The 12,453-nt window shown below is 50.7% G+C and overlaps 2 protein-coding genes and 2 non-coding genes across 6 annotated transcripts in view; 1 reads left to right on the top strand and 3 right to left on the bottom strand.

Moving 5' to 3' along the window:
• Positions 1-8,039, bottom strand: part of MPZL1 (myelin protein zero like 1) — a 42,061-nt gene extending 34,022 nt beyond the window's left edge. The window contains exons 1-2 of one of the 2 annotated variants that reach the window (XM_040567719.1): positions 8,035-8,039; positions 271-317 (exon numbers count right to left, since the gene is read on the bottom strand). In XM_040567719.1, coding sequence (XP_040423653.1) covers positions 271-317; positions 8,035-8,039 — 52 coding nt within the window. Of the gene's footprint in view, positions 1-270; positions 390-8,034 lie in introns of those variants that run through there. The other variant, XM_040567711.1, reaches the window with a different exon arrangement.
• On the top strand, positions 2,539-2,610 carry TRNAP-AGG. Its single transcript has one exon. It is a non-coding gene; the product is annotated as a tRNA-Pro (tRNA).
• On the bottom strand, positions 2,885-2,956 carry TRNAP-CGG. The gene has a single exon. It is a non-coding gene; the product is annotated as a tRNA-Pro (tRNA).
• RCSD1 (RCSD domain containing 1) overlaps positions 4,530-12,453 on the bottom strand; it is a 34,299-nt gene continuing 26,375 nt past the window's right edge. For both annotated transcript variants that reach the window (XM_040567703.1, XM_040567696.1), the window contains exons 3-7: positions 11,838-11,927; positions 10,509-10,580; positions 8,989-9,192; positions 7,527-8,172; positions 4,530-6,547 (exon numbers count right to left, since the gene is read on the bottom strand). In XM_040567703.1, coding sequence (XP_040423637.1) covers positions 7,543-8,172; positions 8,989-9,192; positions 10,509-10,580; positions 11,838-11,927 — 996 coding nt within the window. In that variant the 3' untranslated portion in view covers positions 4,530-6,547; positions 7,527-7,542. The remainder of the gene's footprint in view (positions 6,548-7,526; positions 8,173-8,988; positions 9,193-10,508; positions 10,581-11,837; positions 11,928-12,453) is intronic.

Below are 12,453 nucleotides of genomic sequence, written 5' to 3'. Positions count from 1 at the left end.
CCCGCCGCGCCGCGCCCCGCTCCGACCCCCCCGGCGCACAGGGCGGGGACGGCGGCTCGCTGCCACCACACGCGGGCACCGCGCCCTGCCCGCGCTGCGTGCCCGCAGCCTCCCCCCGGGGCAGCCCCGGCTCCAGCCCCCTGCGTGCCCGAGGCTCGCCCCGCCGCCGCCCGCTCAGCCCCTGCCCCGCTCCGCAGCGCGACCCCCGCTGGACCTCGCCCCGCCGGCCCCCCCCCCCGTCGCCCCCCGGCCGCCATCTCGGGCACTCACCGGCGGCCAGCGCGGCGGCGGCCAGCAGCCAGCCCGCTGCCATTTTCCTCCTGCCACCTCCCCGCGCCCCCATTGTCCGCCCCCGGCCCGCCGCCCCGCCCCCTGCCGCTTCACCGCCCCCTCCCGTCGCCGGGATAGGGCCGCGCCGCTGCCACTCGCGCACACCTCCCGCGGCCCCATCGGTTCCTCCCGCGGGGATTGGTCGGCGGGGCGGTCCGTCAAAGCTTGGACGCCCTATCCGGAGAGGCGCCGCGCGGTCCCGCCCCCCGAGCCTGGTCGGGGCGGCCCGAGCCGCTGAGGGGGCAGCGCTCCCTGCCGCCGGCCGGCACCTGCCCGGGGACGGGGCTGCTGTGTGGCACGGCGCGGGGCTGTGACAGAGCCAGGCACCCAAAGTTCACTCCTTACCTTCACAGCTAAATATATATGTATATATATATGTATACATATATACATATATACATGTGTGTGTGTGTGTATGTGTATATACATATATATATATTCAGGGTCCCCTAAACAGCCCAACCTTGGCCTGTCTAGGCGTTTTTCCAAGCCAGCGAATCTGAAGATTATTTTTTTTTCAGACCGTAATGACTGAAATAATGTCTTCTGCTATTTTCAGGAGACAAAGTGAGGTGCTAGAGGAAGCTCGGTTTGTCCTGAGGAGCACGTATTGCATTTCTACGCCGTGACAAGACTATTAAGGTTGTGACATGTTACTGTTAAGGTTGTGACAAAAAGAACTGGGAGCACTTCTCAGTGTAAACTGTTCAATATAGGCCTACAAGCTCTGCACTGAAGCAAGAATTACACAATTCCTCAGCACTTAATCTCCACGACAAAATAACCCAATTAAAGGTGTAAGTGCTGCAGTCCTCTTTCCCTCTGGCTATGCAATTCCACTCCCTGTCCATTGATAACATTGGTATTTATCAAATTTCTCAGTAATTCAGCTCATTTAGCTGGCCACAAACTCATTTTCTCTGTCTGTATGTGTGTCTGTGTGTTACCCTTCTTCCCACTGCATCCGTTCCCTGCAAGGTCAGCCAGGCAGCGGTGACAGAGCAGGTCTGCCCAGACAGGGGTCAGCACAGACAGCAAACTCCTGGCAGGCTGCTGCAGGGTTGCCCTCTTGGTTTCTCAGCTTTCTCACATGCTGTAAAGCCAGCATCCAGTTCCACTACAGACAGAAAATATTTTTTGTCTTGTTTGTTCCTGCTTGTCACAAAAGGAAGATCTAAAAAAAAATAAGAATAAATTAAAATTTTTTATCATAGGGAAGAGGTTAAATCATTTTTTTCATGGTTACTTTTTAGGTTAAAAACTCAGACCCTCCTTATCCTGATATTTTGGAGGATGCCCTAGTTTACTTGACAGACAACAAACAGGATTATCATACCAAATAAATAAATAAATAAATAAATAAGGATAACGTCTTCTAGGAGAAAGAGTAGATATATTCAGACTGATTTTCTATAACAAATACAAATTTTATATATCCAATTAAAAAACCACCCAACACAGTGATTTTGAAACAGCAACAGAGTAACAAAATGAGGGACAGAGGGAACAGGCTCTATTTGTAGAAGTTAGTATTGGGTGTCTCTCACAGCATTCCTTTTCCTCTGCAAGTTGAAGGCAGAAATTGTGGCTGGCAGCTCGTGCTACATTTGTTTTCTCTGATTAGATAGAAATGTAGTGGTTCATTCAAGACTCAAGAGCTGGCAGCAGCATGGTAATTACATATGATACTTGAAAAGATTTGTAAGTATTTTTCTGTCGTTCAATTAAGAACGGTTTGTGTCACCCGCTGTGTGAGGCTAAGTGTTGTGAGAAAAACACAGAGGAAAAAGGTGCTGCTGATTAGCTATTGCAGTGCTGAACTGATGTGAAGGAACAGCCTGAACCACAAGTATGCCCAATAACCTTGGTACGCAGAAAGTCTGTAAGATGAAAGCAATTATTTTTCCTGTCTCTCCCTCCTAGCTTTCTCCCAGTCTCTTGTAACATAGAAAAACTTGAAGCCTGGAGTCTGGTTAGAGCCTGTTACTGTAAGGAAGCAAGGTCCCGGTAACGAGGGACGTGCCTCGCGTGTAGAGCAGCACGCTCCATGAGCCCCACGAGCCCGGCAGTGACACCCATCCCCTCACGGGCACCCCAGGGAGCTCCGGGGAGCAGGGCGCGGGAGAGCGCTCGAGGCGGCCGCTGAACGGTCGCGGCGCCTCCACCGCGCGGCTTCGTGTGGAATGAGGAGAAACTGATTGTTACGTCGGCTCGTTGGTCTAGGGGTATGATTCTCGCTTAGGGTGCGAGAGGTCCCGGGTTCAAATCCCGGACGAGCCCTGCTTTTACTTCACACTTCCCTTTATTTTTCAATCCCTCGGTGCCTAACCGTCACTTCGTCGGACGGGCTGCGGCAGGCAGCTCGCAAACCGGCGGTGACCAGGCGAGACGCGTCCCCCAGCCGCAGCAGGGACGAGCGGTAGCGCGGCGGTGGCGCCCCTCTCGCCCCCTCCTCTTCTCCCCGCCGCGCCCCGCCGCCGAGCCCGCGGCTGCAGCAAAAGCTGCGGGCGGCGGCAGCAAAACGGAACGGGCCCTTACAGCCGCCTTCCTCCGAGGGCTCGTCCGGGATTTGAACCCGGGACCTCTCGCACCCGAAGCGAGAATCATACCCCTAGACCAACGAGCCGCTCTCTATTGCCTCTCCCCCAGCTCCGCACTTCACTCTTCCCGCCCAACCCGCCTGCCGATGGCTGCCCCTACGAGCAGCCGCCGCCGTGACGAGACGGCTCGGCTCGGCTCGGCTCGGTTCTGTTCCCCCCGCACCGTCGCTGCGGAGGCGGCCACTGCGCGGCTCGTTCCCCGCGGAAGGGAGGGGGAAACGCGGAACGTCCCCGCCCGCCTCCCCGCACCGCCCCCGAACGGCTGTGGTTCCAACCCGCCGGCCGCCGCCGAGCCGTTGGGCGGACTGCGCCATTACCCGGCGCGGGGGGGCGGCTTGCGCTCTCCTCAGGCGGCCGGGCGGACCGACAGACGGACCGACGGACGGACGGACAGACAGACGGCGTCGCCCCTCGCCCCGCTGCGTGGGGCAGGGGGTCGTGGCGGCAGCCCACCCGCTCTTTCCTCAGGGCCGTGCTGTGGTTTAAACGTAGTCCGGTCACAGAATAACCATAGAAATGACACCACAGCTGCAGCGGTCTCCTCGCTGTTGTGCTTTTTTCCTTTCTCCACTTTTTGTTCATTTCTGCTCTATTTTCCATTTCTACGCCCGCAGTTTACAGGTCTTCTGGCCAGGAAAGTTTGTGCTTTTACTTTCTTTTAACCTACACCAAAGGAATTAAAGAAAACATGTCAGCATTTTGCGTATTCAACCATTACTGTCCCTACCACGGGCATTAAATATTCCTGCCCGAGGAATTTGGCAGATGTCTCTGGGTCTGAAGAGGTGTCCCCGCTCAGCACGCTGAGCCACGCTGTGGTCTCCATTTCAAAGCTTTCTGACTCTACACCTTGTGGACAGAGGACAGTGCTGCCGTTTATGGGCCCAAGCCCACATTTCCTGGTGGTAGGGATGGGGCAGGGACACTTGTCTACAGGTACCTTCTGCATTTGCAATGTCATGGTACTGGCCAAAGAGTTGTTTTTTGTGTTTTGTTTTGTTTTGTTTTGTTTTTTTCTAAAATTGCTCTCACTTGGCTTGTACAGGTGAGTACTTGTGAGGTTTGTGTGCAGCCTGTGTTAACATCACCGCTAGAAGCACATGTGGATGCCTTCAGCTGAGAAACGGGTGTCTTTTTTTTCCAGCAACTTGTGAAGCTGTCAAGAATGAAGATGGTGAAGCAACTCCTGGCACAGAAAGTCTACTCTGTCGATTGCCAGAAGCTCGGAAATCTCACAGGAAGGATCACTGTATGTTGCCTTGTGGTTGTTTTTTTTTTTTTTTTTTGTGCTTCCCCTGAACTACAGTGCTGTTGGAGAAATGGCATTTGCTTTCTTCTGCTCCTAGATGTCTGTGGAACTGGGACAGAGAGTGTGGCAGTCTCCAGTGTTACTGCTCCCCCAGAGGACATCCTCCTTTGTGGATTAAGCACGTTGGTTATTGCTGTTCCCCAGAAGTAAAAATACCACAAATTAAATTAAAAATTTAATGTTAAACTGCTACAATGGCAGTGGGAATCCCTCCTCTCTTTTATCTGCTGTTGCCAGCTCTCCTCATCCTTCCTCAGGCTCCTACATTCCCCAGGAGGAAACACAGAGATTTTGTTTTGTTTTTATTCCACCGTTTATTTCTTCTGTTTCTCCCTCAGATTTCCACTCCCTTGCTAGGGACACATTCTCTAAACAGGCACACATGTATCGATATATACAGTAAGGCACAATCACTCACATCCAGGTGGGACATTCTGCTGAGAGAGGAAACAGGTTACAGCAAATGATTGCAGCCTGCCCTGGAACACAAGCTTTAACAGATTAAAAGAGATCCAAAGGCAACAATACTCCACAACATGGCTCAAAAGGATGTGGGGGTCATGTTTGCCAACAAGCCTCTTCTACGCGTCAGGGGCAACACTGCTGGCTCTCAACGGGCGCTCTCACCTGGGAAGAGAAAAGGCAGGGCATAGAGGCTTCTCTTTGTGACTGTAGAGCTGGTGAACAGAAAGGGGATATCCCCCAAAACCATGGGTTTTGTAACAGTGCCATGCTTCAGAGCCCAGTCTAGGAAGGATGCGGGCTGTGTTGTGTAAAATGCTTGTGCCTGCTCATAGGGACAGGGACAACACAAGCCTCCAACTCTGTTCAGCTTGACGTTTGCTAGGAGGATCTTTGTGAAAGATGAAGAGGAGCTTCCTGACTCTTGTCTTTGGTCTCTACAGCTGTGTCCGTACTGCTGAATTCTGGGTGACTGGCCCCAAACTGTTCACAGCCCTGACAGCTGGCTGACTCCGTGGCTTGGCCTTGGGCACTGCTGGCCAGCTGTCCCCAAGGCAGGCTGCTGCAGAGGGGCTACGCCTAAGCTCTGTGGACATGAGCCCCACAGCCCTGAGGCACAGCAGCTTTGTATTCAGTAATACAGACACAGCTTCAAGCACTAGTCAGGAAGCCAGGTGGGTAAAGGCCTGTTTTCTTTCCCTGATTTCATGTTCTCTAAGTGGAGAAGCTTTTTTACCTTAACAAACGTTAGTCCCATGACTTAACTAGCACTCCAAGAGTGAACACAAATCCAATACGATGCCAATCTGATGTTCTCATGAGGGACTGGCTGTCTGTCCCCCACCCGTTCATATACAGACTGGCCACATGACTTGAACCAGCTCAGCCATCTAAGGTCTCCTCTTTGATTAAATAAAATTAACTGGCTGTTTCTAGTAAGCCAGGATGCTTTCTGTCACAAATGGCACTAAGTGGTTACACACTCAAAGTTTCAAAAGAGAATCAAAAGTTGGGACAGGGCCTGGAAGAAAAACAGACGGACAGACAGGCAGCCTTTCTAAATCAGGACTGGAGCACAGAGTTGGGTAAGAGAACATGCCCTACTGACCTACACAGCACATCTTTTCTGTGCCTCAAATCTGTCGGTTGTTACTTTCCACCAGCATTAAAAATACCCCAAAGTTGAAGCACACAAAAATTGCCTACCATGACTGCGCGTTTCACAGATTAGCCAGCTCAACCCCCACTTTGAAAGCATTTTATGCTTTACGAACAATTTCCTAAGAGTCTTCCCCATATTTAGGATTCACATTGTCTGCCATACAGCATACATGGAGAAAACATACTTTTTTTTTCCTACTGTTAAAACATTATTTACTGAAGTTTGAAAACCCAAAATATTTCAAAAGAAGCTACTGAAAAGGCACCATACACATATGTATGTAGCTGATGAACTTCATCCAAGACCAATGCAGGGGAGAAGAAAATGACATTTTGGAGCTCAGCAGGAATAAGGAAGAGAGGGCCCAGGAGTGGCGGTGGCCGTTGGGTCCAGGACAGGACACATCAGGTCTCTCAGTCCCCAGCAGTCACCCAGGGACATCAGCCAGCACCTCAGTTTTGACTTCTGAAGCAATTGTAAGCCAGTCTCTTGTTCTGACTGTCACAATGGTGCAAAGCACAGAGCCAGCGAGCAGCCACTCAGCGCTGGGATCAGTCTGGACCTCGGGGGATATCCATATTCTACTCGTCTCCTGCCACCGAAGGTTTTCCAGTGGCTTCAACCTTGATTGGGTTAGATGGCTCCTGTTCACACATCATCTTCTGTGTCCTGATTGGGTATGTCCTTTTGAGAAGAAAAAAGTAAGGAAATTATGAAAAATAATCAGAGTTCTTAGTAAATAAGTGGGTGGGGAGTCTTGGGGGTGCTTTGGTAGGTTCCATGCTAGATTGCTTCCTTCAGTCACTCCTTGCGCAACCAAGGAGGCATTTGAAGAGAGGACAGGCAGCCGTTGACGTGAACCGAGGTATTTCCTCAGGCCTCTGTGGCTACAGGATTAGTAGCTAGAGAATAAGTGCAAAGCTATATGGAACAAGCCCTGCTTTAGGCAGTGGAAATCCTCTTGTATTTCAAGTGTTGGAGGCCTGCAGAGGCTCCTTCCAGGGCTGATCATCAAGCTGGTGTGTGTGTGTAAACGCTATTTTTGCTGACACAGCTAATAGGCTAAAAACATATATATATGTATATATAAAGTGTACATATATGTATGCATGTATATATCCAATGTGTGCATGCACACATATAAATACATATATAGGGAGAGGTTTGTTGAGCTAGTATATACATGGCAGAGCTAGTACATCACAGAATCACAGAATGGTTTGGGTTGGAAGGGACCCGAAAGATCATCTGATTCCAACCCCGCTGCCATGGGCAGGGACACCTCCCACCAGGTTGCCCAAAGCCCCATCCAACCTGGCCTTCAACACCTCCAGGGATGGGGCATACATGTTTTCTGCTTTCAAATTGTTTCAAAACAACGGTTGAGCAGGGTACCTGGTATCAGAGAGCTTCTCCATTTCACTGAAGTCAGAATCATTTGTTTCATCTTTGCCTCTTCTCCATCTCCTCTCTCTGTAACATCAGCCCAGAGGGCTGGTTGTTTAAATGCCCTGACTTAAAGACCCTGCAGGCCTGAGATCTGATGCTCTTGAGGTGTGGGGAGCAGCAGAAATGTTGGTATGTTCTGCCACGCTTGCCTTTTTCATTAGTAAGCAAAAACCTCTGGTAGTTTAGGAGCCGTCCTCATGCTGACCAGACTTACCTAACACGTGTCATGATTACTCTGTGCCCTGGTCCTGTGTGGGGGATGCTGAAGGCTCACTTGCAGTCTCTAAACCCACTGCGTCCTGCTGCGGTTCAGGTGCCAGTGGTGTTTCTTCAGTGTCTGACGTTTTCTCTGTGTGTGTGCTCTCACTGGTCTCTTTCGCTTCGGTTCCTTCTTTCTCCTTGTCCCCCTTTTCCTGTTCACAGGCACTGCCTTCCTCCTCTTGTCCCTGGGGACCCTCGCACACCTTTTCCTCCTTGTCTCCAGAGGGAGGCTGGGGTGAGTTTTCCTCCCCTGGGGCACCATGCGACACCTCCTTCTCCTCTGTATCCCCTGCATTACTCTTGCAAGGAGTCGTTTCTTCTGCCTGTTTTTCCCCTTTTTCTTCATTTTCTGATCTGCTGGATACTCTCCTCGATGGGGGCTTCTCATCAGTCCCCACCTGTTTCTTTAGCTCTTTGTTCCCTGTTTCATCCTCTTCTGTCTTGCCCTTATTCCCAAACACCTCATCCCCGTCTTCTTTAGCACCGTTTTCTGGAGAGGAGATGTTGAGCCCTGTATCTTCCCCGTCTCCGTAGTCAGACAGAGATCTTCGGAACCTCCTGGAGGGAGGCCGACGCTTTATTGATCCCCGCGTCCGCACCTTGAAGGTAGGAAAACCAGACATTGAAGAAGTCAAAGAGCAGTACTGGAAAGCAGGAAAGCACAACAGAGGAAAATACCAGGGGAAACTTGATTGATGCAATGGTTGCCTCATTTTTCCTATTCACTACTTAGTAGGTTAAGCAGCTCCCTAAAATATACCTCCTTTCCCTCTGTAAACCTGGTGCTGGAGATCATTGTCCCAGTTTAAACTGTGACTCCTTGTCCAAGTTAGACCCTAAAGCAAAGACGCTGATTTCATTATGCAGCTGTTGCTGACATGGGATGTCTCAAAGTCTTCAACTTCTGGCAGTTTGGTGGCTGAGGAAGGAGTCTGCACTCCAGATGAGGCTGAGGAATGTAGGCTACAGTTCCTCATCTAAGTGCTGTGCACTCTGTGGAACACCTGGCAAACTGTCCTGCTCTCCGTGGCTGTATAAACAGCACCTCGGCCACCTCCGACACTTGCTGGCATATGACACCATCTCCTCACAGTGCTCCCTGCCCAGCTACCCGCCACTCAATTACTGCCGAGCCAAGGCAACTGAGTGCTTCCACTTCACCCCTTCCCTACAGTCACGGGGCCAGGAAGGCTGCTGCAGCCACTGGTCCACAAAAGTCTGTGGACAGGTAGGCGGAGAAGACCCACAGAACTACCCCAAAAGGCTGTCCCAAACCCCGCGCTTAGATCTCCTCCCTTGGCTACAAATGCGCGCTGTTACAGCAGGACCGAGGGCTGAGGCCTCCTCTTCCTCCTCATCCCCAGGCGATAAGCAAGCTTCATCCTGCCGTGCTGGAGACCTAGTGCACTCCCTACCTTGTTATAGAACTGCAGCTGAGTGCCTTCGGGGGGTTGATCAAAGCTGACCGGCGTCTCGCTTGCTTCAACGGGCTGCGGCTGAGTGCCCGGGCTGCTGGGGGTTGAGGGAGGGGTGCTGAACGGAGAAACCATGACTTTCAGGCCAGGGCTTTTGGGAGATGCTCCCGGCAGCAGAGCAGCTGGGGCAAAAGCCAGGTTGGCCTGCAAAGAAAAATCCCCGTCAGTGGTGTGTGTGACGCCGGTGTGTAATACATGCATTAACCACGTGGAGGAACCCTTGCTCTCGCTACGGGAGCTACCACATCTCAGCTGTCATAACCCACATAGCTTCTGGTTATGGGTCTCTCCTGGTGACACTGTCAACAAACAAGTCTGGGCAGAGCAGTTATGACTGGACATTTGCCCTTCCCCAACAGCTGGATCTCAGGACGAGTTCTTTTGTCATCCTGAGGTCTTTTGGGATTTTCCAGTGACCCCACCAAGCCAGTATAGCCTGCAGTGGCTGAGCCAGGGTATGAACAAGCAGCCAGCAATCACCTTGAGATTTAAACCACCCCTGTTTGTGCCCAAGCAGACTTCACATTTTCAAGCCTGGTCTGCGGGTCTTCTGAATGATCCATACAACCACGGGGAGTGAGAAGACCATGGAAAGAAACAAGTTTGTGATTAACTGTGGCAAGGCACTTTGTGGTAGCCTGTCATTAAGTTCTCTAGACAAATGTCCTTGGGTGCATTAACAGGGACACTGCTATGAATAGGCCTACGTTGTGTCAGGGTGCCCAGGAGGCATTATGCTCAGAAGTCACACATGCTGCCAGGAGAGGCAGCTGGCAATGATGGGGCACCACATCTATGGGCTATCAAGTGCTGAGCTGTCCTCAGTGGCATGAATCAGGTGCTACTAAGAGTCACAGAAAGGGCAAGAAGCACGGGGTGTGCTTCTGCATAACTTGGGGAATCGAGACAAGGAAAGCACAGAGCTTCGAGGCACAGGTAGGGAATGCCAGAGCCCCAGGGGTGCTCACCCACTCCCAGGATTTTAGCTGCCTGTGCTCCAGGACAGTTCCCCAAGATGTGCAAGTGACCTGTTTAAACTGCTGTGGAGAAAGAGCTGGAGGAAGCCTCAGCCACAGCTTCCCTCACCTTCGCTTGCGAGCTGCATTTAAACTGAGGCTGCTGCCCTTGCTCCCTGAGCTGCGCTGCTGCCATGCCCACACCTGGCCACGTGCACCGCACGTGGTCCAAGTGAGCCTGCTCTACGCACTGACCTGCCGGTGGCCATGCCTGAGGACAGCTGGACTGTTTCTGAGAGTGGCTACCATTTCCAGACCTGCTCTGCCCCCTTGTTTGTGTATTGTGGGACTGGGCCCTAGTCAGTGAGCCTGCAGTCCTGCCTACCTAACCCTTGGCTCCTGGATCACCTTCCTTTGTGGCTGCCCCACAAGGGAAGTAGCCCTGGTAAATGCCAAGAACTTTGGATTTGCTGGGGTAGCCATGAGGACTCTCACAGGACTTACCTGCAGCTTTTCAATCATGGGGGAGCTTTTCACCTTGACCTTGGGAATGGGGCAAGCATTTGGAGATGGCTTCTGCAAAACAATATGAAACATGAAATGGTCACAGCAAAGTAGGTGAAAAAAAGGAAACACAACTAAGGCACAAAACTTAAGAAGAGATGAGTGGCAAGTGCTTGTAGGGGAGCAAATGAAGCCTCATATAGGGTCTTCACACAAAAGTTTGCCCTCTTCTTTTCTAACCATACTCCCCTTTTGTTTTCTAGACACCCTAGGGCTCTACATATAGGTATCCTGCTTTTCAGAAAACAGGGAGCCTTCTGGCTGAAGTATCTGAGTTAGGTGGTGCACTATGGCTCTGCTGCTATGGTGCTTTCAATTTTATTTAAGGACTAGGCAGATTAAAATTCTGCCTCTCTGGTAAACATTACAAACTTTTTGTGGTGGTAAAGGCTTTCTGCTTCCATTTGACTGACAGAGTTAAAGGGTATCCAATTAGTCTGGACAGGAAAAATCTAAGTGGCCAGAAAGGTAGAGCTCTGAAAAGCTGAACACAGTGTGAGAAACGGAGACCATTGCTTTGAGAAGTATATTGGTCTTTTCAGATCTGAAGGAAAATGAAGGAGTCTAAGACTTCAGAGCCTGTGCTCCTTTGACATGGAGACAAGAGTCTGTAGCTATCGGAAAATAAGGACCAAGAATCATCCCTTTGTTAAGGGCAGGTGATGATGTGAAATTTGGTGGCTAAACCTCATACCTTGAAATACAGAACAACTGAAATGACTATAAAGCGTCTGAGCATAAACCCTGGGAAGTAGCAGCCAGCTTCTTGGGACCCACTCATTCGAGGTTGCTGTATGTATGACACCTCAAGACAATATTCTGCAGGTATTGCTGAAAAAAAATCCTATTCACTTTAGATGAATGACTCATTTTTTATGAAGAGCAGAACTATTACACCATTGCATTCAAACCTCTAGTGTTCATCTGATAGCAGAAACCAGACTAGAAGCCCCCTGTGCTAAGTGCTGTTCAAAGCCAATAAATGCTAGCGGTTCCTGCTGTAAAATGCATGAAAGGTGGCAACTGGGTGGATCCATCACTGCTCTAAGGATAAAAACAAAAGCAGTAGAAATGGGATGTATATCCCTGCTACAGGAGTGGGAAGCAGCTTGCAGCTGACTGAGTCAGAACCTGTGGGAAGGTTTGATGCTGAACAACTGACGTCTTCTGCTGCACAGCCTGATGTCTGCGCTACCTGCAAGCTCATGTCCCAGTAGAGAACAGGTTGCAGAGAACAGAGACTTTGCCCCCTGCTAAATCGATACTTACTTGCTCATTGTTGAGGTTTGTCTCGGTTTTGTTGGAATACAGTGGAAGGGAGCATGGTGGTTTCCTCCGAGTTGGCTTATGTGGTGGTACCTAAGAGAAGAAAGCAACTGACTTAGCAGTAGGAAAATTAGTTTTTTTAAAAAGGAAGTGAAACTCAAGCACTGAAGAGCATGCTCTGTAAGCGACCTGTTTGGATGGCAGGGCGAAGCTTACCTCAAGGAAACATCTAAAGGCACCACGTGACATTAACATATGGGCATGCGTCCAGTACAATAGCTGTGCTCACAGCATCTTAAGCCCAGTCCTAGTGTTGGAAAAGTATTCTACATCTCTTTCCACAGCGTGAACCACAAGACTGCAGGCTTTGTGCACAGGATACTCTTCTGAACTGCAGAGGGTGGGGAAGTCTTCCCAGAAACTTCACCTTCAAAGCACCCTGCTGGAAACCCCCTCACACTGGAACAGCTTGGCATTGTTCTCTTTCCTGTCTTATTACTGAGACTTGTTTTTAATGAATCTCAGCTTCCTACCTGGTTCATGACCATTCTGTTCCAAGTCTGACATATTATAGGTGCAAAAAGGGGAATTCTGACTTTTTCAGCATGCCCTACAGCCA

The sequence above is a fragment of the Cygnus olor genome, chromosome 1 (assembly GCF_009769625.2).
Source record: "Cygnus olor isolate bCygOlo1 chromosome 1, bCygOlo1.pri.v2, whole genome shotgun sequence".
Classification (NCBI taxonomy): domain Eukaryota; kingdom Metazoa; phylum Chordata; class Aves; order Anseriformes; family Anatidae; genus Cygnus; species Cygnus olor.
This window is presented reverse-complemented; position numbering and strand designations above follow the sequence as displayed.